We start from the raw sequence: 26,340 nt of genomic DNA, 5'->3' as shown, positions 1-26,340 counted from the left end.
GGATATTGCAAATGTTCTTAATTACTTTTTTTAGAGTGTGTTTAACAATAACTGTATTTCAACAGTTGACACTAGCAAGACACAAGCTATTATGCAGCTTGAAGATTGTGTGTTTTCCAGGGAGGAGGTTCTATTTCATTTGAAAACAATTAAATCAACTAAAGCTCCGGGACCAGATAATATTTATCCAAAAATTTTAGTTGAATGTGCAGAGGAATTACTGGATGTTATTTTAAATATTTTCAATGCTTCTTATAACTCAGGGACAGTGCCAGAGGACTGGAAACTGGCTAACATAACGCCGCTCTTCAAGAAAGGATCCAAAGGTAATGCTGGGAATTATAGACCTGTAAGTCTGACTTCAGTGGTTTGTAAGATTTTCGAAACTTAGATCACAATTAATATTATGAATTTCTTAGAGACTAATAGTCTGTTGACTAGTTTGCAGCATGGGATCAGGAAAGGTAAATCGTGTGCTACTAATTTATTGCATTTCTACGACACGGTTACCTTGGCTTTAGATAACAAAAAGTGTGTTTATATTGATTTTCAAAAAGCTTTTGGTAAGGTACCGCATGTTGCTCTTCTCAGCAAATTAGCTGATATAGGAATAGGATGAAAAACTTTACTTTGGGTTAGAAATTGGCTGACTGGAAGGAAACAAAGAGTAGTTGTGAGGGGAAATCATTCTAAATGGAGTGATGTTTTAAGCAGGGTTCAGCTTTAGGACCTCCCTTGTTTATTATTTTTGTGAATGACATCAATGAGAATATTTCTTTAAGCATGAATTTTTTTTCTGATGATGTAAAAGTTGTGGGGATTGTAGAAAAGTAGGAACAGTTTAAACAGCTCCAAGAGGATTTAGATTATATTACTAAGTGGACGGATAGGTGGGGTATGGCAGTTAATGTAGGGAAATGTCAAGTGCTACACTTAGGTCATGGAAATAAGCTTACGAGTTATCGTTTACAGAGTTCAATCATTAGTCAGGCAGAAAATGTTATTGATCTGGTTATCTTAATAAATCAGGACTTCAAGTTTAGTCAACAGTGCAGCATTGCTAGTAACAACGCCGACAGAATGCTTGGGTTTATCAATAGATCTATGTCAAACAAATCTAAGAAGGTTATTTTGCCTTTACATAGGAATTTAGTAAGATCCCATTTGGAGTATGCTGTGCAGTTCTGGTCGCCTTATCTGAGGAAAGATATTTGTGTATTGGAAAGGGTTCAAAGAAGGGTAACTAGACAAGTAAGGGGACTTTCAGATTTAGATTATGATACTAGACTTAATAGGTTTAATATGTATAGCCTGGAGCAAAGGAGGATCAGAGTGGACATGAATTAGTTGTTTAAATTTATCAAAATAAATGATGTTAATGTATTAAATTTTTGCACCGAAAGCAGGAGGAGGGGTCATTGTTTTGAGCTATTCAAATCTCAGGCCAACTTGGATATTAGGAAAAATTGTTATTTTAGCAGGGTAGTGGAACTTTGGAACAGCTTACCGGAAGAGGTGGTAATGAGCAAGGGAGTAGATAGTTTTAAGAGGGCCATTGATCTTCACTGGGGATTGTAAATTGACAAGGACCTGCCTAGCTGGGCCCAGAGCCTGTTGCTGGTCGTCACATTTGTATTTGAATAAATAAGGGAATGATTAAATGAAGATATGTTAGTGAAACAATAAATAAGTGAATACATAAGTGATTTGATACAGGATTGAATAAGTAAATGAAATGAACTATTTCACTTGTCCATTCCACTTTGCACCGCATCCACTTAACTAACTGTACAAAGCATTTAAAATACAAGTAGACAATTTAGAGAGTTTTTATGTATAAGGCAATAGGATACAGCTCAGACCCCCAAACAGGGAGGGATACAACTTTGGCCTCGATAGATCTCAGCACTACCTCCTCATTTAGGCATAGGAAAGGGAGAGAAAGTTTCCAGACACTGCACCCATGGTAACTGATAGCGACTGTTTTTCAAAGGACTTATAGACCTATGGATTTAAGCACACGTTAACGATTAATATTAGCGGTTACCACTCTCCACGTGGCGACTTCAAACACTAGCATTATTTGCCACGCACTCGTTGTCAGTCTTCAACTTCATTGTGTTATCATTAAATTCATCTTCAGAATGATTATTTTTATGTTTTAGTAGCAATTTAAAATCTCGTTTGTTGATTAGTTTTTTTTGAGGGGGGGGAGGGGTGAACAAAAAAAGTGACTATTAGAAAAAATGCTTTCACAAATGCAAATTTGCTTTCACTCGCCGCTGACGTCCAGGAAAAATTTCAAATTTTGATTTTTAAGCAAGTACACCACTTGCTCTCAATAGGTATTTGGTGGCATGAATTCGCTCTGAAACTGATTCATAAAATTTTCTAATTAAATTATGAAATTTATTTCCACACAAGTTTTTTTAGGTGTGAAAAATCGCCTGCTTCCTTAATTAATGAGTCGCGGCTCTTTTAAAGCACCAAAAAATCTTGAGATCTTGGCTCTTATGAACCTCGCCCATACTAGAAAACCATCGAATTGGACATTAATTGCGGCCGTTTTGGCGACCGCACAGAGCTGGAAGGCAGCCAAATGAAGACTTTCCAAAGCACTCATTCGATTTCACTAAGTGAATAAACACAGTTTCTAATGATAACGAGTAGATTCGACGCTGGAGGGATCCTGATAAATGGCGCTTGGGAAGAGCTGGTGAAGGATAGGGATTTTTATTTATTAGTTGATTTCTGCTCTGTGTTTGTTTGGAATGTGAAGAGATATTTCAGAATGTATGAAACAATGAAATAAACATCAAACATCTCTTAGAGATCTGTTTTAGGAATAAGTAATTCAAAAAACCGAATAGGATAAAGGAGGAGGAGTTTAATAAATTAATAAAGGGAGAGAATCTTCATATTTATAATAACCAATGATCGAGTAACTCGCGAGTGTCAACAATGAAACTCGCGCCACGGCGTGATAATGCGATAATATGTTTTGGTAATGTTTAACATGCTGGGAAAGGCTTTATTCTGACAAGGCTGAACTCGATCCGGTAACAAACTGTTTCACTGGCAGAGTTTCTTTCAGGACAGATGTTTTTCTGAACATACTAAGAAATAATAATTGTTTGTTGAACCCTGTCGTATGAATCCCTTTATACTTTAGACAGGATTTGTCCACCCTTTATGAGTGATCTTAATGTCTAAAAAAGTATACATGATCTGTCCACGATGATTATGTTCAAAGTCAGGGAAATTTTATGACACATAATAGGCGTTTATCAAGTATCAGTAACTTAAGGGATTGTCCAACGTGATAGATTTGACTGCAACATTTTTTTTTTTTTCAGTATTTTTCGAATTGAAGAATCATTTTTAGTACTCTTCACTTCACAGTAAAAATGAAAAGAGCAAATTTTATTTTTTCCGTAGAAGATTTTCTTACTAATTTAGGGATATTACAATGAAGTTCGTGAGTCGTCGATTTACCGTGTGACAAGTACAAAAGAATCTCGATAACTCGAAGCTTATAACTCGAATATTTCTTTATCTCGAAGTTTTCATCGGGTCGCAAATTCTTGAGACCGCTGTGGAAACTTCCCATAGCTCAAGCTACCAAACACTCGAACGTTTTAGCCGGTTCCTTAGAACTTGGAGTTATCGAGAGTTGACTGTATATTAGGGTGCATCAAACCCCCCCATGTTTCAAAAAACTTTCTAGAAATTGTTTGTACCTATGTTATTTTTGTTCCAAATGCCAAAAAAAGTATGAACATAAAGTTTCATGAGTTTTGAATAATATCTATGTGGTCCACCGGTCCTCCAAAATTAAAAAAAAAATGATAAAAAAACAGCATTAATGAGGAAAAAAGAAATAAATATCTATTTCAACAAACATATAAACATTCGAGTTATTTAGGATGCAACAAAAGAACAGATGTACATGCACTAATTGCTTTTGATCTTTATTTTAATTCTTGTCAGCACTCATTCTTGATTCATTTAAATTTTTGAGTCATTTTCTTAGATTTTTTCGCTTTTGTCGATCTTGTTCAACAACTTGCACAACATGCTGGTAGTGATCTTCAGACTTTGAGGACTTGATGAAGTCATTACTAAGCTTGACCCCACGTTCTGCACAGTCGTTGATAACATTTAGTGCTTTTAACTTCGTAAAGGCTGCGATGTAGGATGTATTATTTGGCCATACTGAAACTTCTTCTTTTAAAAAATCAGGGTCCAATTCCAACAAGGAAACAAAAACCAAGAATCTGCTCCAATTAAATCAGAAAGCTTTGTACTGATGTTGACATTTTTTGAAAATTTCGGTTTCCCAAAACCCATGCCATATCTACCTTTCAACTTAAAACCAGTATTGGTAAAACTTGGTTTCGTAGCTAGCAGTGCATTAGCCATGGCTTTTTGTTCTTGTGCCGGAACTTTGTTGCACCACAGAGCAAGTGGCACCATCTCTTCTGTAAGATACCAATAGTGACTTGCAAAGGCACTATGATTGCACTGTCGGATATGGTGGGTATTTTACAACTTTATATTCTATTAGAGAGCGAAGCATTTGGAAATCATTCCAAGGAGCATTTATGGCAGAATTACAGGTTATCCACCAAGAGCTGTATATAAGAGTGGCAAAATTTGCAAAGTCGCGCAGTTTTATAATCTGTTGCTTTGAAGCTATAGTGCCTGCAGGTAGTTGTGTTATTTGTTTCTCAAGAAGACAGATCTTAATTGTGTATAAAAGTTTAGCCATCCACCGTGCTTTGTGTAAGGCTCCTGGGCGATTCAACTTTGTTTCTTGTGTTATATTCGTAGACTCTAGGTATAGTATACAAAGTTTTGCAAACTCCATGTAATCATCTCTACATTGTTCAGAATTTAAGGCACATTTTGCTGTCTCGATTGCATTAGTTTTAAGACCAGTAGCTATGTGTTTTGCTTCTTCATTCAGTGATTTTGTGACATGTGGAGTCAACTGGCTATGATCAAGATCAAGATGATCGAAATTATCACGGAATCGTTTAAACAGGGATATATCTGGAGACTTTGAAGCCTCTATTTTTAAATCATCAAATACATGGGTCAAAATGATTTCGCCTATATGATGTTGACAAGCTGACTAAAGAAGTGCACGTCCTAGCTTCTTTTGCACACTGACGCAGGCGGCAGTATTATGGCCTGTGTTCGATGAAGTTGTATCAAATGTCATGTTTACAACTGTTTGTGTGCAGTTCCAAGAAATGAGATGCTCATATATTAAATTGGCAATGATTGAACCACATTTGCCATCAGTTCCTAGAGGATATGCTGGCACACCAAGAATTTTTTGCTGGTGGACATCTCCAACGACGATGGTGAGACGTTCTTCCATTTTATATTTATTGGACAATTTGGTTGTGAGCTTTGAGTCCCAATGCAAAGTTGCTTGCTCAGGAAAGCACCACTGCTCTTTACAGGCTCCTGAAATTTCCATTGCAACTTCCCTTCTTGATCTATCTGTTGTTGCATAAGATGCCGCTATGGCAGATGTCTCACCTCCTAGTTCTGTAACTAGTGCCTTTGTATAAGCTGCCTGTTGTGCTGGACTCATATTTAAGCGTGTTGCAAGTGAAACAAGATTAGGTTTCTTCATTACATCATGTGGGATGAATAAACTTGTTCCTGTTCTCTTATTGGGATGATGGCTTTTAGAACTTGTCGAGGGTCCTTCAAAACCAGCACCTTCTATGTCATTTGTTCTGTTTTGTTCATCAGAATCAGATGAAGCAAGACTGTCATTTAATGATGAATCCAAACTGGTTTTATTATTTATCTTTGCTTTTCTTATTTCCTGCTGGTGCAACCGTGTTTCTCGTCTTTTTACTTTATCTCCAAGAGTTTTATCATATGATCCAAAAGTTGCCATACGATCACTTTTCATTGACTGAAGAAAGAAAATATCTTCTTTGTTCTTCATTAGTTCTTCTACATTAGCAGGCCACAACTGAAATGTTAAGGCTAGTTTATTTTCCATTTGTTTTACTTTTTGCACAGTGGTGAGCGAAGATCTTCGATTAAAGGGTATAGCCCTCAACTTAGCATTGTCATCAAGAAGTTTAATAATTTTTTGACAGGCTTTTAGCTCACTAATCATAGGAATATTTGCTTTTTCGTAAAAGATTTTTACCTGTGATAAGACTAGTCTTGAAGATTCCCATTTAGTTCTGTTTTCAAGAGAACCTTCTTCAACATGATACATCATGCATCTTAAAACTTGCAAGTTAGTAGGAAGCTTAGAGCCATTTTTTTTTTTTTTTTGAATCGTCACTGTTTATCTTGCCGCCAAGACCAAAAATATGCGACGACGATCTTGTGTCCATTGTGCAATCAGAACAAAAACTAAGTTAAATCAAGGCATGAGTTTCCAAACCAAAACCAGAAGTAAAATCAAGCAAAATAGAACACTTAAAAATTTAGACTAATGTTTTCAAATTAGAATGAAAAGAAAAATAAACAAAATAAAAGTTAAGTAATGACTCAAAATTAAAAGTAAAAAAATGAGTTAAAGAAAAAACTACAAGTTGGCAAAAGCAGATAATGCACTGTTTTGTAAACAGAGTTGAAGTTGTAGTCACTATTCAATGTTGCTACATAATTATAGCAAAAGTTAATTTCGCTGTAATCGGCGGAGAGGCAGATTAAAAAGCCCAAAAGCCGTATTAATTATTGAAATTAAATGATTTTATGATCCATTTTGCCTTTTACACTTACCTAATTAATTCTTACTGAATATTAAGACTTAAATAATTAAAATTTGAAAGAATTAATTATGAAAAATACTGATTTTAGTCGTTTTTGGCGGAAAATCTGAAATTTCAAAGTGGGCGTGGACCACCTAAAATTATTAGGAAAACAAAAATATTTGATATGGAGAAGTTTTAAGGGTAATAGAACATTTTTAGACTAGGTACAAAGCAATTTGTTTCCGGAGGGGGGTTTGATGCACCCTACTGTATATGACTCTCAAATAGAAATTTTTTTATTTCTTTCTACAAATAAAGTTTTTGCAATCGAAGGTTGCAACAGATAAACTTCAGTTTCCGGGAAATAAATTTCAGAACATTGAACTTTTCTATTCTGCATCGCTTCACTGATCTTGAAGCAAATCAACTTACCACGTTAAGCCCCACTGCCGCGTCTATCAGTTTTAAACCGCAATGAAATATGTAAAGCTGTTTATCTTACAATAACCCTCTTGCTGCAGTGAAAGTAGTGACGCAGTACACTGAAGTGAACATTTAGAAATGTTTTGAGGCAATTATACGTTGAGATTTTAAAAAATCGATGTTAAGTTCACCACAAATTATCCCTTTTTGTGTGTGGGGGAGGAGGGCTAAGGAAAACTATTTCTGCTGATTCTTATTTTCTTTTAAAAATTCATGACACTTATTCTATTTAACTTCGAGAATAAACAATACATTTTTCTGAGCAGTTGTGAACCACAAAACCTTTGACGAGGCGAAAAAACTGAACTAATTTAACTGCTTCTTTTTAAAAGAAACACTTATGAAACATATTCTATTCAACTTTAAAACTACGTTTCTAAAATGAATAATTAATTTTTGAGAGCAATTTTCTAACACAAAATCTTTTTTATCTGAAAACAAGAAGTTCTGTCTAGAACTAAACGAGCCTACTTTCCAATATACCCATACTATTTTCTATTACCTGATCAATATTCTCAAAAATAGCTAAAATCGCAAATTTTTTCCAACATATTTTTTTAAGTATTTTAAACTGATTTCTAGGAATAAAATATTCCTCACTCATCTAAAAAAAATAGATGTGTAAAATAAATAAATAAATAAATAAAAATAAAATTTAAAGAAATAAAAAAACGAACAAATAAAATAGCAGCACCTTTTAAACAAAGCAACTAATACACTTTTTTCCATTAAAAAAAAAACTTTAACAGCTTTCAAAACGAAAAAATAATAATTGAAATTAATAAGCTCATTAAAATAAATACAGTGGCTCCCAAAAGTGTTCGTACACCTTGAAATTTTGTAGTAAAACTAAAATAACGCAAAATTGAATTCGAATATGAAGTCCAATTTTTTTTTTTTTCACACCATTCCTATGCCATTCTGAATAAAACACAGTAGTTTTTTACAAAATATTGCCAGAACGGCTGAACACTTACTCAGAAATTGCATAAAAAAAGAAAGAAAAAACAGTGAAATCTATTCCCAGACGTTTAAAAGCTGTTGTTAATGCTGCATGATGTTCTACTAAATAATAATTTTGTAAAAAGTTAGATTATTTAATAATTGTTTGACATTTTTTCAAAGTGTACGAAGACTTTTGTGAGATATAATTTCCGGCACTTTTTAGTTTTTGATTTAAAAAAAAAATAAGTTTTGAATGTTTTATTGAAAATGTTCATGTAGTTTTGTTAAAAATAGATCATAGATCTTTTAAGTAAATACTTATTCCGAAATATTAATTCTAACCAGCGCATAAGGGCTTATTTCATTGAAAGTCATAGGTGTACGAACACTTTTGGGAGCCACTGTACATCGTATCAAAAAAAAAAAAAAAATTGTTTCTTTATCCGCCATTGCCAAAAATAATTTTTTAAATGAATTAATGCACTAACCAAAATAAATAAAAACAATAAAATGTCAACTTAAGGAAATAATTTTCATTGTCAAAAAAAAAAATCGTCTACGCATATCTTTATGTAGAAACATAAATGACTTCGCGTTTATTCGCTGAAAACTGAATACCTAAATTAAAACTTTAGCGTGAAAATAAAAACAAGTCATATCAACAATAATTATTTCACAGTTAAAACCATAGCTGCGGAGCCGGAGTCAATCTCATTTTGAGATAAAGGAGTCAGAGTCGAATATCCAAGAATCGGAGTCAGTCATTTGTCCTCCGTGTATAAATTTTTGCCAAAGCTACGAAGTCAGAGTCGAAGTCGGGGAGTTGGAGTCCGATTAATTGTCGGGCACAGGAGTCGGAGTCGGGAGTTTGGCGTCAAGAGCTATTTCCAACAAAATTTGTTTGAAGTAAATCCGCCTTCAAGTACGGAATCTACATTGACTTTCAGTTTCCCCGTAGGCGCTAATGTTAAGGGATTTGAACTGTTCAAAATTGAACGGAAAATTGTTCAAATCAAAAAGATATTTTATATACAAGTTTTTCATCAAAAGCTTTTTCCTACACGTTTGTTTGAAGCAAATTCGCCTCGGAGTTCGGAATTGCCTTGAATTTCCCCGTAGGCGCTAATGTTAAGTTTTTTAAACTGTTCAAAATTGAACAAAAAATAGGTCAAATCAAAAAGGGAAATATGGGAATGAGGTTTTCTTGCCGAGATCTTTCGAACAAAAAAAAGTTTGTTCGAATCGGACTATTCATTCAAAAGTTATTAGGGGGGGGGGGACAGACAGACGGACCGACAGACATTTTTTCCCATTTCAATACCCTACTTTCCAATTTTTAGCCTACTTTCCCAGTAAAAGTCAGAAAAAGAAGAAAAAAACATGAGAGAAGGTTTAATGCATCTTAAAAATATCGCGAAAAACAAAAAAAAAGTCAAAAATAAATAAAATAATTAAATAAATATCGAAAAATTAAAAATTGGAAAGTAGGGTATTGAGATGGGGAAAAATGTCTGTCGGTCTGTCTGTCTATCCCCCCCCCTAATAACTTTTGAATAAATAGTCCGATTCAAACAAACTTTTTTGTTCGAAAGTTCTCGACGAGGACACCTCATTCCCATATTACACTTTTTGATTTGAACTATTTTTTGTTCAATTTTGAACAGTTCAAAAAAACTTAACATTAGCGCCTACGGGGAAATTCAGGGTAATTCCGAACTGTGAGGCGAAATTGCGTCAAACAAACTTTGTAGGAAAAAGCTTTTGATGAAAAGCTTGTATATAAAATATCTTTCTGATTTGAACAATTTTCCGTTCAATTTTGAACAGTTCAAACCCCTTAACATTAGCGCCTACGGGGAAACTGAAAGTCAATGTAGATTCCGTACTTGAAGGCGGATTTACTTCAAACAACTTTTGTTGGAAATAGCTCTTGACGCCAAACTCCTGACTCCGACTCCGGGAATTTATGGGCACCTGACTCTGACTCCGACTCCTGTGCTCGACAATTAATCGGACTCCGACTCCCCGACTTCGACTCTGACTTCGTAGCTTTGGCAAAAATTTATACACGGAGGACAAATGATTGACTCCGATTCTTGGATATTTGACTCCGACTCCTTTATCCCAAAATGAGATTCACTCCGACTCCGCAGCTATGGTTTTAAATGTGAAATAATTATTGTTGATATGACTTGTTTTTATTTTCACGCTAAAGTTTTAATTTAGGTATTCAGTTTTCGGCGAATAAACTCAAAGTCATTTATGTTTCTACATAAAGATATGCGTAGACGATTTTTTTTTTTTTTTTTGACAATGAAAATTATTTTTGTAAGTTGACATTTAATTGTTTTTATTTATCGTGGTAAGTGCATTAATTCATTTAAAAAATTATTTTTGGCAACAGGGGAAAAATAAACGATTTTTTTTTTTTTTGGATGTGATGAATTTATTTTAATGAGCTTATTAATTTTAATTATTATTTTTTCGTTTTGAGAGCTGTTAAAGAATTTTTTTTAATAGGAAAAAGTGTATTAGCTGCTTTGTTTAAAAGGTGCTGCTATTTTATTTGTTCGTTTTTTTTTTTTTCTTTTTTAGATGAGTAAGGAATATTTTGTTCCTAGAAATCAGCTTGAAATATTTAAAAAAATTTGTTTGGAAACAATTTGCGATTTTAGCTATTTTTGAGAATATTGATCAGGTACAAGAAAGTAGTATGGGTATACGAGAAAGTAGGCTCGTTTAGTTCTAGACGAAACTTCTTGTTAATTTTTCGATATTTATTAAATTATTTTATTTATTTTTGACCTTTTTTTTGTTTTTGTTTTTCGCGATATTTTTAAGATGCATTAAGCCTTCTTTCATGCTTTTTTCTTCTTTTTCTGACTTACTGGGAAAGTAGGCTAGAAAGGAAGGGAAAAACGAAATTTAGCGATTCTTGCAACGAAACTAATTAAAGCAACGACTTGTAGCATTCTTGAGAGTTCCTGTTTCTTCCAAGATTTTAGATTAGCACTGCAGTGCGGTGTATATCGCAATTCAAATGTGTAATCTGAGCTCAATTAAAGCATTAAAATCATTTTTTATAATAAAATATTTCTAGGATAAAATGTTCTGGATGACATAAAAGTTTTCACTTTCAGCCAAAAAAGATTTAAAAAAAAAAAAAAAAAACTGCACCACTTGCCGAAATGGGGTAGTTTCCAAAATTTTAAAAGTATTTTTTTCTGAAAGAACATGCTTAAAAACATAGGATCTAACTATTTTTTTAAATAATTTGTTTAAATTTAATATTAAAAAAAAAAATACTTAAATCGGTGCGCTTTCATTGTTTACATTTCTTGCCAATGACATGACAAATGATGAAATGCCATTCTGTGTTGCCATTTACAGAGCAAAATATTTAATTCGCATCTTTACTCACGTGTATTGGCAACGATATGGTTGATAGCAAACGTAGAGTGCAATTTTAATTCACTTCTTTATTATCATAACGTGGAAACGCGGTACAAAGATGCGCCAAAGAGTATCATTTGTGACGTCATCAAAACGACGCCTTATTTGAAAAATCGAACAGTTTGAAAAATTAATTAAAAAATAAATGTTGGGAAAATGAAAGAATTTTCTGGGTCCATGTTATTATTATTACTACTATTGTTCATTTTATTTATTTATTTATTTATTTATTTATTTATTTTTAATTTTTTGCTTATTCTATCAATTTCAGTGACTAAAAGTACTACTTTTGACTGAAGGAAACAACCCATTCACATTTTTACAAATTTCTCGATCAGTAAGAGAACAATTGCTCTGTAACTTACATCCTATAGAATGTATGCTCAAGCTGTCATTTTTCGATAAAAAATTTATCACCGATGCATTTAGGGAACCAAAAGCAAATTGAAGAAATCAAAATCGATTTTTGATCATCCTTCATAGTAAAGAGCATGGAATAAACTGGAAAGTTCGGCAATAAGTTTGCTTAATATGTGCAATAATTGTATGGATTTTCATGAAAGTGTCACTTATATTCACGTAGATAAAAGCATTTCTTTCTAAAATATCAATTTTTTTCTCATGTTTTTGGCACATAACACGAAGAGTCTCCTATCCTGGCTTACCAAACTTTCAGAAAACCTTACAGCATTCAAGAGATCCATTATACTAAAACTTGAAACAAAAAATTGGATGAAATATGAACGTTTTAAGCAATTAATTTCTCTGCGAAAGATAAAAGTTTAAAGCTTTCAATTTTTCATAGCCAAATAGATTTGACATCTTATGAAAAAATGACTGTTGAATATCATAAAAGCTTAAAAAGCTATTGGCGACCTACTGAATCACATTTCAATTATTCTTTAATAGGCATCGCACCGTAAGAGATCGTTCACTAATAATCTGTTTTTATCATGAATTTCACTGAACACTGCAGGTAAGTGTTGCTAATTTGCAAAGTTTCTTTAGTATGCGTGTTTACATTTCGAAATCGCGATGAATAAAAATGACTATTAATTAATTATTATTGTGCCTAATTAATATTCAGCGTAATGAAACAGTCCTTTGTTTCAGAAACAGTCGGCCCTGATTCGTCAGTTAGAGGAAGAGCTGAGACTTGCACACATGCGCAATCCGGACGCAGAAGTCCAACAACATCTAGAAGCTTTGTACAACGAGAAAGAACACATGACCAAAGAGATCTTTCTTCTCAGGGAAACGATAAAGGTAAAGAATTTGCCATGCTTACAGAAACATAAACATTTCATCAGTTCTCTGTACCGTAATTTTGCTTCAAATGTTTTATCGAGCAATCGAACAATCATTGTTGAAGAATTTGGCATGCTTGCGAAAACATAATAGCACTGGAAATATTTTATCAGTTTTCTGTGCTGTAATTTTGCTTCAGATGCTGTATCGAGCTATCGAACAATCATTGTTGATTGTTCAATCGTTGATTGATAATAATGTCAGAACCTGAAAAGTCAAATGCAAACATTAGAGTTGTTGTAGCTCTGAGGATGTGGCATCTGAACACATTCATTCTTATCTACTACACTTTTGTCATTTTTTCTAGAAAAACAGGTTAATTAAGCATATTACTTATACTTTTTTGTTTAAAAAAAAAACTTATTTCAAACTCTGTAAATCCAGCTTTGCATTCTATTTGACCTACAGAATGGGTAACTCTCTTTTTTACTGTGAATCTAACTATAGCAAAATATATTTTTTTAAATTCAAAAAAGGATAATCTCACAGGGGTGCCCACCCCCCTAACCGCAAGGGCGCAGCCCCCCTAAATGTCGCGAAAGACCCCCTCCAAAAAAAGCAAGAGCCCCCTCCCCAAAAATGAGAAAATACCTCTCAAAACACCCCCCTCCCAATTTCAATGGCGCAGCCTGCGCCATGACACCTTCCTCACCACCCCAGGTGGGCACCCCTGAATTTCAACTTGTTCAAGCTCATTTGGCTGATCAGAACATAATTCATCAGTAGAGTTAGTTTATGTTTATAGCTTTGAGGTGTTATCTTCATATATTAATATATAATAGCCGATGATCGAGTAACGCGCTTGTTTCAACAATGAAACTCGCGCCACGGCATGATGATTTGATGATGTGATTTGGTAATGTTTAACATGCAAGGAAAGGTTTTAATGTGACAATGCTGAACTCGATCCGGTAACTTAACTGTTTTATTAGCACTGTTTCTTTCAAGCATCTCTCCGGGGGAGGGAGGGCAATGTTGCCCCGGAGTAGATCAACAGTCCCCCCCCCCCCCTCCGGAGAAAAATTTGGATTGCACTTGTTTTACTATGCAAAGATTAAAAAGAAAAAATAGAGGAAATTATAGAAAATTCAGAATTGTATCATCGGGGGGGGGGGGGGGGTAACAGCCCCTGTGGCCTCCATTTTGTCACTGTCGATGGAAACTGTCTCGCTCGCAACAAACTGCTAAAAGCATATTTTTTCCCTTGATGGAAAAATATGTTTAATCAACGAACAAGATATATCTCCCCCTTTTTGTTACCCTCTTTCCTTAGTTGTTCGTTTGTTGCTGTTGTGATAAAGATGGGGTGGTTGGGGAACTATGTTTTCTATATACTGTCAGCTCCGCTTAATCGGGTACCGATAAACGAATACCCCGCTTATACGAATAAAACCTCCCGGAACCGAATATTTCCTCGTAGACGCAATGTTCAAGATTCCCGCTTAATCGGATATTTCCCCTGTTGAAGATGAACCCTGGATAATCGAATAATATTGATCAGCTTTCCCAACTATTTTCGTAATTTTTTTCGAATAAATTAGAAGGACAATTCCACAGAAATGGGGAACTGATGACCAATTTTTCAAAATCATATTTTTCTCACAAATTAGGTATCATTTTGAAGCTTATGAATTGCAGTATAAGAAAATAACACAAATTATCACAAGATTTTAATCATTTGAGAGTTACAAGCCTTTAAACAAAGGTATAATCGACACGCTGCCACAACTCATTTTTTGATATCTTATTGAACTTAGTATTTTAAGCTATAATTGCAATATTTTTTAAATTGTAACTGTTTCATATGCTTCCCACAACACTGTAGAACAAATGTAGCATAAAAAAGGAGACCTAAATGGTTTTTTTTTTCTGTAGAAGCCTATTTATAATAGGCACTTTGATGAAATTACGTCCGACACCAAATTACCTAAATGTTTGTGCTGTGTAAAATTGGATGGAATATTTTACAAAACATTTTACCAGCAAATCAGAACATCAGTTACTATTGAAAATGTGCAATCCAATCAAAATTCAAAGTAATAGTTTTTTGTTTTTTCATGGTGTCGGACGTAAGATAAAAATTACGTCCGATACCGCATTACGAACGACACCAAAATTTTAAAATTTAATATGTAGTTCTAGCTATGGGATTTCTTTAAATTCAAACAGAGGAGGTGAGGGACTGCAGTAATCTCATTTATTTGCATTGTAGTCATTAAAAATGTCTTTATTAATAGTTGTTCTTCCTTTAAAAGATTTCTTCTTAATAATGAACCAGGAAATAGATCAACCATTACTCATCCAATTTTTTACAAAATATTTTTTTCTAGAAGAAGTGAACTTAAAAAGAATTATGTATATACATTTTTTTTCAAACATCTCAACTCAACTCCACAAAGTTCAGTGTTGAACGTGTAGTAAATCAGTTAATAAAATTCGCTTGAGACAAAATAATGAGGTTAATAAAATTCACCAAAAGCAGACATCCAATCTACCCCAATACGATATTTTCAGTGGCAAAAAGGTGATGATAAAATGTCAAAAGTAGAATTACTTAGTACATACAGAGAGGCTTTTGGGGAACTTGTAAAACAGAAAAGAAATTTTCTCCTTCACACGTTTGTTAAACGAGAGCAAGCTCAGACTTTTGAGCAGTTAAAATCTCAAGTCAATGGTGAAAATGTTATAATGCAGCTAGATTTTTCTGAAAACGCTGCAATATTACAGCAAAATGAAATTCAATCAGCACATTGGGCACATGGCCAAGCCACAGTCTTCACAGCTCACGCATGGATTTCCAAAGAAATCACTCAAAGTTTTGCCATTATTTCCGATACTTTAGATCAAACTAAAAGCACTGTACATAAATTTGTAAGTTACCTTTTAGATTACCTTAAAGCCAACTACCCAAGTATTCAAAACATTCAAATATTCTCAGATGGGCCCAGTTCACAATTTAAACAAAGATGTTTATTTTCCAACTTATATTTATTTGAACAGAAGTGCAATATGAAACTAATCTGGAATTTTTTTGCAACGTCCCATAGGAAAGGGGTTGTCGATGGCATAGGTGGTACAATAAAAATAACTGTCTGGAGGAATGTAAGAGCTGGAAAGGTGTTCTTCAGTACACCGCAAGAGTATGCATCAGTGGCTTCGTCATTAATTAAAGACGTGCATGTACACTACATATCATCTGAAGAAATCCTGCAGGATTCCGCAACTTTGCTCCAATATTGGGATAAAATCCTTTCAGTTCCAAATATTCAATCCGTGCAAATAACTGCTTCAAAGCGATTTCGTCCAATAAAATTTGTATTTCAGACACCTCTTCTTCAAAAACGTTTAAGACTGTTATGCTGTTTTACAGAAGAAATGTTTGACAGTGATGTCTCCGACGAATTTGAAGATATGGATTGTATTTCAAATCTTAAAGTGAATGACTCTGTTATCGTTCGGTATGAGTCTGTACGTTACCCAGGAGATGCATCACTCAATTAAATTTTGAAGAGATTGAAGTCTCTGTGATGCATAGGGCAGAAGGTCAATTTAAATGGCCTAAGGAGGAGGATAAAATCTTTTACTTGAAAGAAAATATCTTTAAAAAAATTTCTCCGCCCATCCCAATAGGAAGTAGGGGACAATTCGCATTTAATGAAAATATTTAAAGCAATATTGTAATATATCTCATTTATTGTCCTTTACCATATTATATGAGATTCAAAACAAAAATAAAATTCATTTAACTTGGTATTTAAAACTTTTATTTACGTCCGACACCATGTAATTTTGTACATATTACGTCCGACACCAAGATTTTACGTCCGACACCAGTACCAAATTCCATATTTCAAGTCTTACTACTTCCAAAATTAAAATTTTTTTAATGTGTTATTTATCTTTCATCATTGTTCTTTGGCTTAAAAGTAGTTACAATGTTATGGATTAAGCCATTGACCTGAATCATAGATTTTAGTTTTGCAAGTCTCATTTTTCAGATTCAGCTCATACGTCCGACACCAAAATTTGATTTTTTTTTTTTTTTTTTGTCTAAATAAAAATTTTGTGTCAAAAATTCTTTTTATGGTTAATAATTCTACACACATGGGTTAAGTATTTAAAAAAAAATATTTTGATCAGTTACAAAATTGCATACCAGCAAAATTACTTGTTTTTTTAAGCAAATTTCGTGCAATTTTTACGTCCGACACCGTGGAATTGTCCAGAAATAAATTGAGCAGGAAATATTATTGACGGAAAAACAAAGTAATAGTTTTTGCCGACAATGGGCGAGAAAAACAACATTCATATTCTATCAATATATTTCTACTGTTCTATCAAATTTCTTTTGTCTTTGCCATTATAAAGAAAAGAACAGTAGATACCACAGTCGATAATTAAATTAAATAACAACAAAGAAATATACATATTTAAGACGATAATAAATTGATAAAACTTAAATGTAAAATGCAGTAGACGAGGAGGAGAAAAAAAGAGTTTCAGAAAAAGCGTTTTTAAAAGACCTTGAACAAGCTATCCACTATTATGGACTTTTTTCAAAAAATAATGTAGTGAAAACAGATGGCAAAACAAAGTTGTAAGTCACTTTTTATAATTTTCACACGTACTAAACTATTGAACTACAGTTGGCTCTCTGTTTAACGACGCTCTACTTAACGACTTTCTATATTTAACGCAAGCGCGGATCCAATGGGGGGGGGGGGGGGTCATGACCCCCCCCCCCTAGCCAGACCAAACATTACACAACAGGGCCTTTTTAATCTTCCTGTAACTGAATTTTTCGAAGGAGAAATTGAGGACCACCCAGTTTGTGAACAAATTTAAATTATATACAAGCACAAAATTATGGGGGGGGGGGGGCAAGTGTGGGTCAAGGGAGAGTAAAGAGAAGTCAATTAAAAAATTAAATGGAATAGTTGCATTAATTTATTCCTTTGGGAGGGGCCTGAACCCCCTGGACTTCCCCTAAAATCTGCTACTGACTATTCAGTATGGTATTTGTACAATTTGAAATTCTTGTTCGTTTCATAATTTTTTCATTTTCATTTTAGTATAATCTAGTGCGTTGACCAACAGAAATGACTGCTGCTGCTCCTAATTCAAATTAGAAAATTCAGGCCTCCACAAAGTTTAAAATTTGTAACATTTAGAATATACATAGTTTTCTTAGTAGCATACTGTATTTTTTGTTTTATATATGCTAATAATGCAACAACGATTTGTTGGTAAGTAAGAAACAAGCACAAGATTTCAATACCAACGTTTTCAGATTCTTCATACATAACGAAATATGGTAAAACTACGATTTAGACCGAAGAAACCCCCTTTTTTTGACGAGCATGTCGTAACCCCCCCCCCCCTTAACCGGAGCCTGGATCCGCCCTTGACATAGGTACGTCTAATGAAAAGGGATTATTTGGTCATTTAAAATTGCAATTATGTCTCCAAATTTGCTGAAACGGCAGAGAAAATTTGCCGAACCAGGAAATTTTTTGGCAGGTCGGAGTAAACTTGCGGTAGTCCAGTGACCTCCCATTGGTATGCTCCTGGCATTACGCATTACCTGACAAAAATATACACACAAAGTTTAAAAAAAAAAAAAGAAAAATTAATTTGAATTTTGACATCTTGAATTCAAATTATGTTTTTCGCAATCACGAGTGTGTGTATGTAGGCGTGTGTGTTTGTGTGTGGGGGGGGTATGTGTGTAGGGGTATGTGTATGTGTGTGTAGGCATGTGTGTTTGTGTCTGTGTGCTGGCATAAGTGTGTGGGTAGTTGTGTGTATGAATGTGTGTGGGGGAGGGGAGGAGGGTATGTGTATGTATGTGTAGGCATATGTGTTTGTGTCTGTGTGCAGGCATGCATGTGTGGGTAGTTGTGTGTATGTTTTTGTGTGTGTGTGTATGTGTAGGTGTCTGTATGTATGCGTGTGTGTATGTGTGTGTAGGTGTATGTGTGTGTATGTGTGCGTGTGTGTGTAGTTGTGTATGTATGCGCGTGTGTACAGGACATGTATGCAACCTGGAGACGGCTTTCGCTATAGGAGCAGCATCGTGAGGAGCCAGTCGACGGTGATGGTGCGGAGGGTGGCGGTGGGAAAATAAAATGATAGGACGTGAAAAAAAAAGTCAAATGAAAGCAATAAGCAATCGTGATTACTCAAAAAAAGAAAAAAAAAAAGAAAAAACACTTAAAAGAAACCAAATGTGCTGATTTTAAAAAAGGAAAAATTATAAATTCTGTGTAATTATTTTGAGAATGCCCAAAGTTATACAGACAATTTTAACTCATTCTCAGTTAGGTACTTTCGATTTACTACAATCGTACAATACAATAAAAAAGCTTGATTAAGACGAATATTGTGTTTAAAAAAAAATAGTGTGCCTAAAAGAGTGATTAACCACCTAAATCATACATCTCGACTCGCAATGGTAAAGCTAGCCCTTCTGATAACACTGGGAAAGACTTGCCACTTCGCCCTCCACTTATTATAACTCGATTATCTAACCCGGGAAACCAGGGTTGACAACTCCTAAAAATGTTTCCCCCTAAACTCAACTCATAAAACCACTAAAAGCCCCTAAATGCGATTGGATTGATTCAAGTGACGTCATGAAATCACGTAATCTTTTACTGTGACGCCACATATGGCAAATTAAAAGATCAAGTGGCCATTGCTATTTTCAATGCTGAGTGAGTTAAGGCTTTTTTTTTTTTTTCATTTTTATGTCATTTCTGATCAAAACAAATGGTTCAAAAAGCCTCAAAAAATTGAAAAAAAAAAAAAAAAAAAAAACACAGTCGAACATTGCATTCCCAAAGGTTAAAAACTACACTTTTACCTGATAAAACCCTAAAATTTAAACCCCTAAATTTAACTCTAAAAATTTTATCCCCCTAAAAAAAACCCATTCTAAAATTTTCCCCAAAAATCTAGGGGTAAAGCCCCTAAGTTGGCAATCCTGCGGGAAAAAAAGTATCAAATAATGGGAACTACCTTTGCCAGTGGCGCCATCTATCGTGTTGTCTATCAAAGAAAGAATAATTTTAAAGACAACGTATTATCTGAAATGCAACAATGAACATATTTTACTATTGTTGTCACTCAGTTACCTGCACTTTTTTTCCAATTGTTAAGTTTATATACGAGTTAAAACCCAATATAGTTGTATCCAGCCAGTGTATGGTGGTTTAAGCCGATGGCTCTCGCACAGCTGGTCCCGGGTTCGAATCCCGGGGGGATACCGAGTGGTTCGATGAAATCTCATCCCAATGATGGACTGATCGGGTAGTGTGCGCTAGTAAAGGGCCTCGCCGCAAAGGAGAATGCGGCGGACAGACCCAATACTTGACCACCCTTCACTTGGATCCGCCCTGATCAGCAGGGGATCTCGCTGGGGATTAGCCGCGTCCTTCTTCACTGATTTCCATTATCGGTTAGTGTGGTGACCTCCAAGTGGGCATGACACGGTCAAAGAAGGAACTTCTCCGCAGGACAGTTACCACTCACTGTCTTGGGTGGCGTCCCCATGTGACTTCTCCGTCCTGAGGTGTGAGATTAATGAATCGATCGCTCGTTTTTTTTTTTTTTTTCTAATCCAATGTAAATTTAGACGAAACCACGTACACGTTAATTTGCACTGCACGTTAACTGCGCTTTTCTTCACTGATTTCCGTTATCTTGACGTGGTTTACATGTTTTGCGAGCCAACATGAATTTCTAACAAAATTAAGCATTAAAAGTGGGATTTAAAATTACATTCAAGTTTGAAATAGTGGGTCAAATACATAGCAAAAGCCAGTAAGTACATTAAAAGTTCAAGTAAAACTGAAAAAGATTTGCGAAATAAATGAAACCACATCAAAAGATTCATTCAAAGTTACCGTAATTGCAAATTTTAATTCAAACTTAACTGAATCATTTATTAGGATAGTTATTAAATTTTAAATTAAAGAAGGAACCATGAAACATAAAAAACTCGAACGACGGCTTTTCACGGTCCCAGATGGTTTATTATATTGTTAAAAGCATTCTATTTAAGGACGGTTTCTACTTAGCACGATTTTTTGTGGTCCCTTGAAAGTCGTTAAACAGAGAGCCAACTGTATCTTGTCGTTTATTTAGATTAATTCAAAAACTTTTTTCCAAAAACATTAATTATTTCCTTTACTGTCCAACCACGGATTGCATGGAATTTTCAAATGTCCAGATAAGACGAATCTATGTGAATAAGGGGGAAAAGTAAAAATTTGATGCGGTTATTCCGCTCATTTGAAGGAGATTCTGCTTCTGCAAAAGCTGACATCGGTAAAAAAAAAATGGATTCGTCCATTTCCGGCTGTAAAACGGATGTTTGTCTTTCTATACAATCCGTGGTCAGACAGCATATAGTTATTGATTGATTAAAACAAATGTTATTTATTTAAAAAGGTACAGAAAACTTCCCCACTTAATCAAATAATAGTTCTTACAACCGTCAATATTCGATGAAGCGGGGCCGACATTATCTAGTTGTTAAGTTACACAATACATTGCTGAGATTTGTATCGGAACCTTAGGACATGTACTCTGTGGGCATTCATGGTACATCTCGTTGGAAATCAAGTTTCCTGGATTCGGATCGTTGTATTGAGGGGAAGGGATAGTGGGCTGTAATGGAAATGCATATGTTCGTTTCTATGACAAATAATGTGATGTCATTAACGTCTTCTTTTCGGAAGAAATGTCTAAAAATTCGGCATTTACGTCAACAAACAGTTTTCAGGCAGACAAGACTTTCAGATAACGTTTGAAAATCTACGCGGATTTTCTCTGAAAAACAGATTTATTTCATAATCCATCTAGAACTTGAAACCCTCTAACATATGAACTTGTTTAAGTTTCCCTACAGAAGTCTTTACTGACTTTAGCGATCATCTTTGCAATCACAGTCAAAAACAAATTATTTCGAGAGAAGTTCTGGTTTTTTTTTATTATTATTTATTTTATATTTTTTCCCCTTTAGTTTAAACATTTATTTACAATAATCATGCGTGATAATATTGCACTGTTCACTTTAAAAATTGTATAATAGAATACTCCAATATTAAATTTACAATGGTGTTCAGAAATCATTCTCCAAGTTTTCTTAGCTTGACAGCTTTATCAAATCTAATTTTAGTGAAGTTATTTAAAAAATAATAAACTTCCATAAATAATATGTTTTTTTTAATAAAAATTTTCTATCCTCTTGTTAATAAATAGTCCTTATATACACAACTCTGTTTACGATGCAATCGAAATCCTATATAAACTAATTTGGGGTACCATTACATTACCCTCATATCATTTTTTTTTAATTTTAAGTAAAAGAAATAACTCTTAGAAAGTTTCTCATGCGTACTTATTTGACAATTAATAACTTATGTTCAAGTTTAGCAATATTACCCATTTTTCAATTCGAAAAATTAAAAATATTTCTTTAAAAACCCTATTTGTTTACTTTAGTTTTATTTATTTATTTAATTAATTATTTACTTTTGCACATACATATTACAAAACCGTCTTTTGCATATGTGCATATGTAATCGCTAATTTTGGCCCCTTTTGACATTTAATACATTACATATAAATGCATAAAAACGGTAAATTTTTATGCATTGTGCAAAAAAAAAAAAAAAAAAAAAATCATATTACTGCGTTTTTCACAAGACATTTTAAAAATCGTTTTTAGCGCATACATTCTTTTATGCAAAAAAAACCACACGTTTCATTTTTTATTCTACGGCAAATTATATTTTGTTTAAGTATCGTCTGCTGTCAAAATTATCTTCATTCTCAGTAAAAATGAATCTAGAAAATATAACATTATAAATGATAGCATCAACACACTCTCTGAATGTAAAGAACAGAAAAATATTTTATGATTTACAGCATTAAATGTCCGAAAATTTAAAAATAGTGTTTTTCAGAAGGCAGACTCTGTTCGATTTGTATTGACTAAATTAAGTGACAGCAAAGTCTGAATACAGGGTTCGTACGCCCTTGAAAAACCTTGAAAAGTGCTTGAAAAAAAAAAGTTCATTTTCAAATGCTTGAAAACCTTGAAAAAGTTTCTTGGTGCTTAAATTCTTTCGAAAATCATCGGATTGTGCTTAAAACTTTTAATAAAGTACTTTACTAATGCTATTTTCTGAACATTCGTTCGATTTGCAACATCGCGAAAAATCGCTTCCCTGTTTGGGATTTCAATCCTTTTCCATCTTGTAAATATTTTGAAGTTTTTTACAATTGGAAGCTATTTTGACGTATAGTACCTCAGATAAGTTTACTCTTTGTTTAATTTCCATGTCTAAAAAAGGAATTATTTTGTAAACCATAACAACATTGAACTTTCCCGAATTTCGCGAAAAATTTCTCTGTTTTTTGAAATTTCAATCTTTTTACATCCTGCAAATGTTTAAATATTTTGGCTAATCGATTGTTATTTTCGCATATTCTACCTCAGATTAACATATTTTATGTTTAATTTTAGTAAAATATTAATAAATTTATTTTATGGAAAACATGCCAACGTTGAACTTACTCAGACTTCGCGGAAAATTGCTTCTCGTGTTTGAAATTTGAATCTTTTTGCATCTTCCAAATATTTAAATATTTTGGCTAATCAGACTTTATTTTCATACATGCTACCTTAGATTATGTTTAATTTTATGATGTATTTTATGTTTAATTTTAGTAAAAAATTAATGAATTTATTTTATGGGAAACATGCCAGCATTGAACTTAATTCGTGACAATTTGCTTCTCTTGTTTGAGGTTTCAACCCTTTTGCATCTTGTAAATATTTTTATATTTTTTGGCAATTAGAAATTATTCTGGCACATGCTACATAAGATTAGCTTGTTTATATTATTTTTAATAACTAAAAAGTTAATTACTTTTGTTTTGTTTAATTACATATATACTTACTTAATTTTGCAATTTTAATTTTAATTTTATCATTAGCTAATTCTTGGTTATTACAGATTTTTTGAAAAAAATTTTAATTTAAGCGATTGAGCACTTAACATTTTGACTTAAAGTTTGTATTTTAATGATAAAGTTGAGCTATACAATTTTGTAAAGTTGAATTTATAAGTACATCATTTTTTTATGTCTGCTAAAATAATTAAGGTATATAACATGGGTGATTGTGTTTTGGTTATTTACTGGAAATCCAGTAGAGTTTGTTATGCTTTCATCTCCCTACTTCCAATTTCCCTCCTTTACCTCAAATATTCAAAATTACTACTTTTGTTGGGTTGTGGGGCATTTGGAACAGCTTACCAGAAGAGGCTGTAATCAGCAAAGGGGTAGAGAGCTTAAGGAAGGTCATTGATATTCATTGGGGTCAAATAAATTGACTAGGACCAACCTAGTTAGGCCCTTTGCTTGTTGCTGGTTATCAACAGGCACTTATTTATGCAATATTTTAACTTCATAAATTATTTTAACATAAGAAATGAATTTTATATGTATCAAAAGTAGTTGCTGTACAAATGTATATTTAAGTCATAGGGGTCTTAGTTTAAAAAATTATCTCTCTCTCCCCCCCCCCCCCCCGATTAGCTCAGTGAAACTTACAGGTAATTTTGTATGAAATCGATTGATTGATTTATACTTTGATACCCATAAATAATTATCAAAAGTCTAATACTGTTAAACTTAGTGCAACCGAAATTACCATCTGGGTTGTGTTTTTGATCCTAACCGCCCTTATATGTGTTTGAACCACTATCAATCAAAACCTCCTCTAGCAATTCCATTGAATTTAGGCATTGTGGTTTCTTCTGATAAAAATTAAAATCACTCAGGAAAGGTTCTTTTATATATATATATATATATATATATATATATATATATATATATATATATATATATATATATATATATATATATATATATATATATATATATATATATATATATATATATATATATATATTAACTTGCATATTCTATAAAATATACTTCTTTGAATGTGAAGATTTCAAAATTAAACCTCGTAGGACCTGCTCCTCTTTATGACCAAGTTTTTCAGACATTTGCAGAAAAACTTTCAACACAGTGGATCTTTTTATCAAAGTCTTGTTGTAGAAAAGGCAATTTTGTTTTTCTTTACTTTTTTATATTATTACCTATTATTTATATGTTTGCATTGCATGAAATCTTCATACAATATTTTTAGTACAAATTTATGATATTGCCTTGAAAAAAAATTTTTTTGCCTTGAAAAGTGCTTGAATTTTTTTCTCCCTTAAGTGTATGCACCCTGGAATAAAGCAGATGTCTTCAGTATTTTTTAATGATACATTAGGTGCGTTTTACTAAGCTATTTTTATCGTATCTGTGCAGATATCCCTACCTAAAAATGAATAGTAATAATCACTTACGGTGAAATTAACCTAGTATATGAAAAGATTTTGAAAAGAAATTTGTCGTGACTACATTCATTAATCTTTACTAATAATAAAGCTCAAAGTCTCTCTGTCTGGAGGATGTCTGTTGGATGTCTGAATGTCTGGATCTCTGTGACGCGCATAGCGCCTAGACCGTTCGGCCGATTTTCACGAAATTTGGCACAAAGTTAGTTTGTAGCATGGGGGTGTGCACCTCGAAGCGATTTTGTTCTTTTTCTATTTCAATTTTAAGAACATTTTCCGAAGCAAAATTATCATAAGATGGACGAGTAAATTACGAAATTACCATGACGTGGAATGGAGAGCGAATGAACATAGCCAATTGGCGAGAAATTCGTCAACCATTATTTGTAAATATACAGGCGAACCGAATAAAGACTTTTGCAAAAATATGCTCTTACGTAGGTTAGATAAGTTATTTACGAAACAACTACCGCAAGTTGAACATTTAATTAAATCACAAACCAAAGAAACGAGTTGTAAAACTTAAATCGTCAATTTCTCCTCATTTTGATCTCTGCTGCAGATACCCCATCTGTGCTTAGCACGGCAGCATAACTAATTATGCATAGTAAAAATCCCCCTTATCTTTCTTCATAATCCTTTCGTTTTCATTCAGTGTTCCTTGTTTCTGGTGTTGATATGAATGTACTTCCGTTTTCAGGAATTGGAGCTGCGAATCGAAACTCAGAAACAGACATTAGCTGCTCGTGATGAAAGCATCAAGAAGTTGATGGAAATAAAGGGAGTAGGTAAAGAATGCTTCTTCTCTCTCTCTCTCTCGCTATCCTCATTCAACTCTTGCATTCCTGCTATTTTGAGCTATTCAGCCGTAGAAGAACTTCGGGTTATTATGGAACGCCATTTTTTATTTGCGAAATTTTGAGCAGCATATTTCTCATTTTAAGACTCAAAACTGAAAAAAACATTTAACTAGTTGTGACAAT

The 26,340-nt window shown here is 33.5% G+C and overlaps 1 protein-coding gene across 1 annotated transcript in view; it reads left to right on the top strand.

Moving 5' to 3' along the window:
• The window catches only part of LOC129228512 (muscle-specific protein 300 kDa-like), a 143,514-nt gene that overhangs the window by 67,009 nt on the left and 50,165 nt on the right, over window positions 1-26,340 (top strand). Inside the window, exons 2-3 of the mRNA XM_054863195.1 lie at window positions 12,735-12,887; window positions 26,058-26,145. Coding sequence (XP_054719170.1) covers window positions 12,735-12,887; window positions 26,058-26,145 — 241 coding nt within the window. The remainder of the gene's footprint in view (window positions 1-12,734; window positions 12,888-26,057; window positions 26,146-26,340) is intronic.

Source organism: Uloborus diversus, chromosome 1 (assembly GCF_026930045.1).
Source record: "Uloborus diversus isolate 005 chromosome 1, Udiv.v.3.1, whole genome shotgun sequence".
Lineage (NCBI taxonomy): Eukaryota > Metazoa > Arthropoda > Arachnida > Araneae > Uloboridae > Uloborus > Uloborus diversus.
The sequence above is the reverse complement of the archived record's forward strand: the minus strand, read 5'-3'. Positions and strand labels throughout refer to the sequence as shown.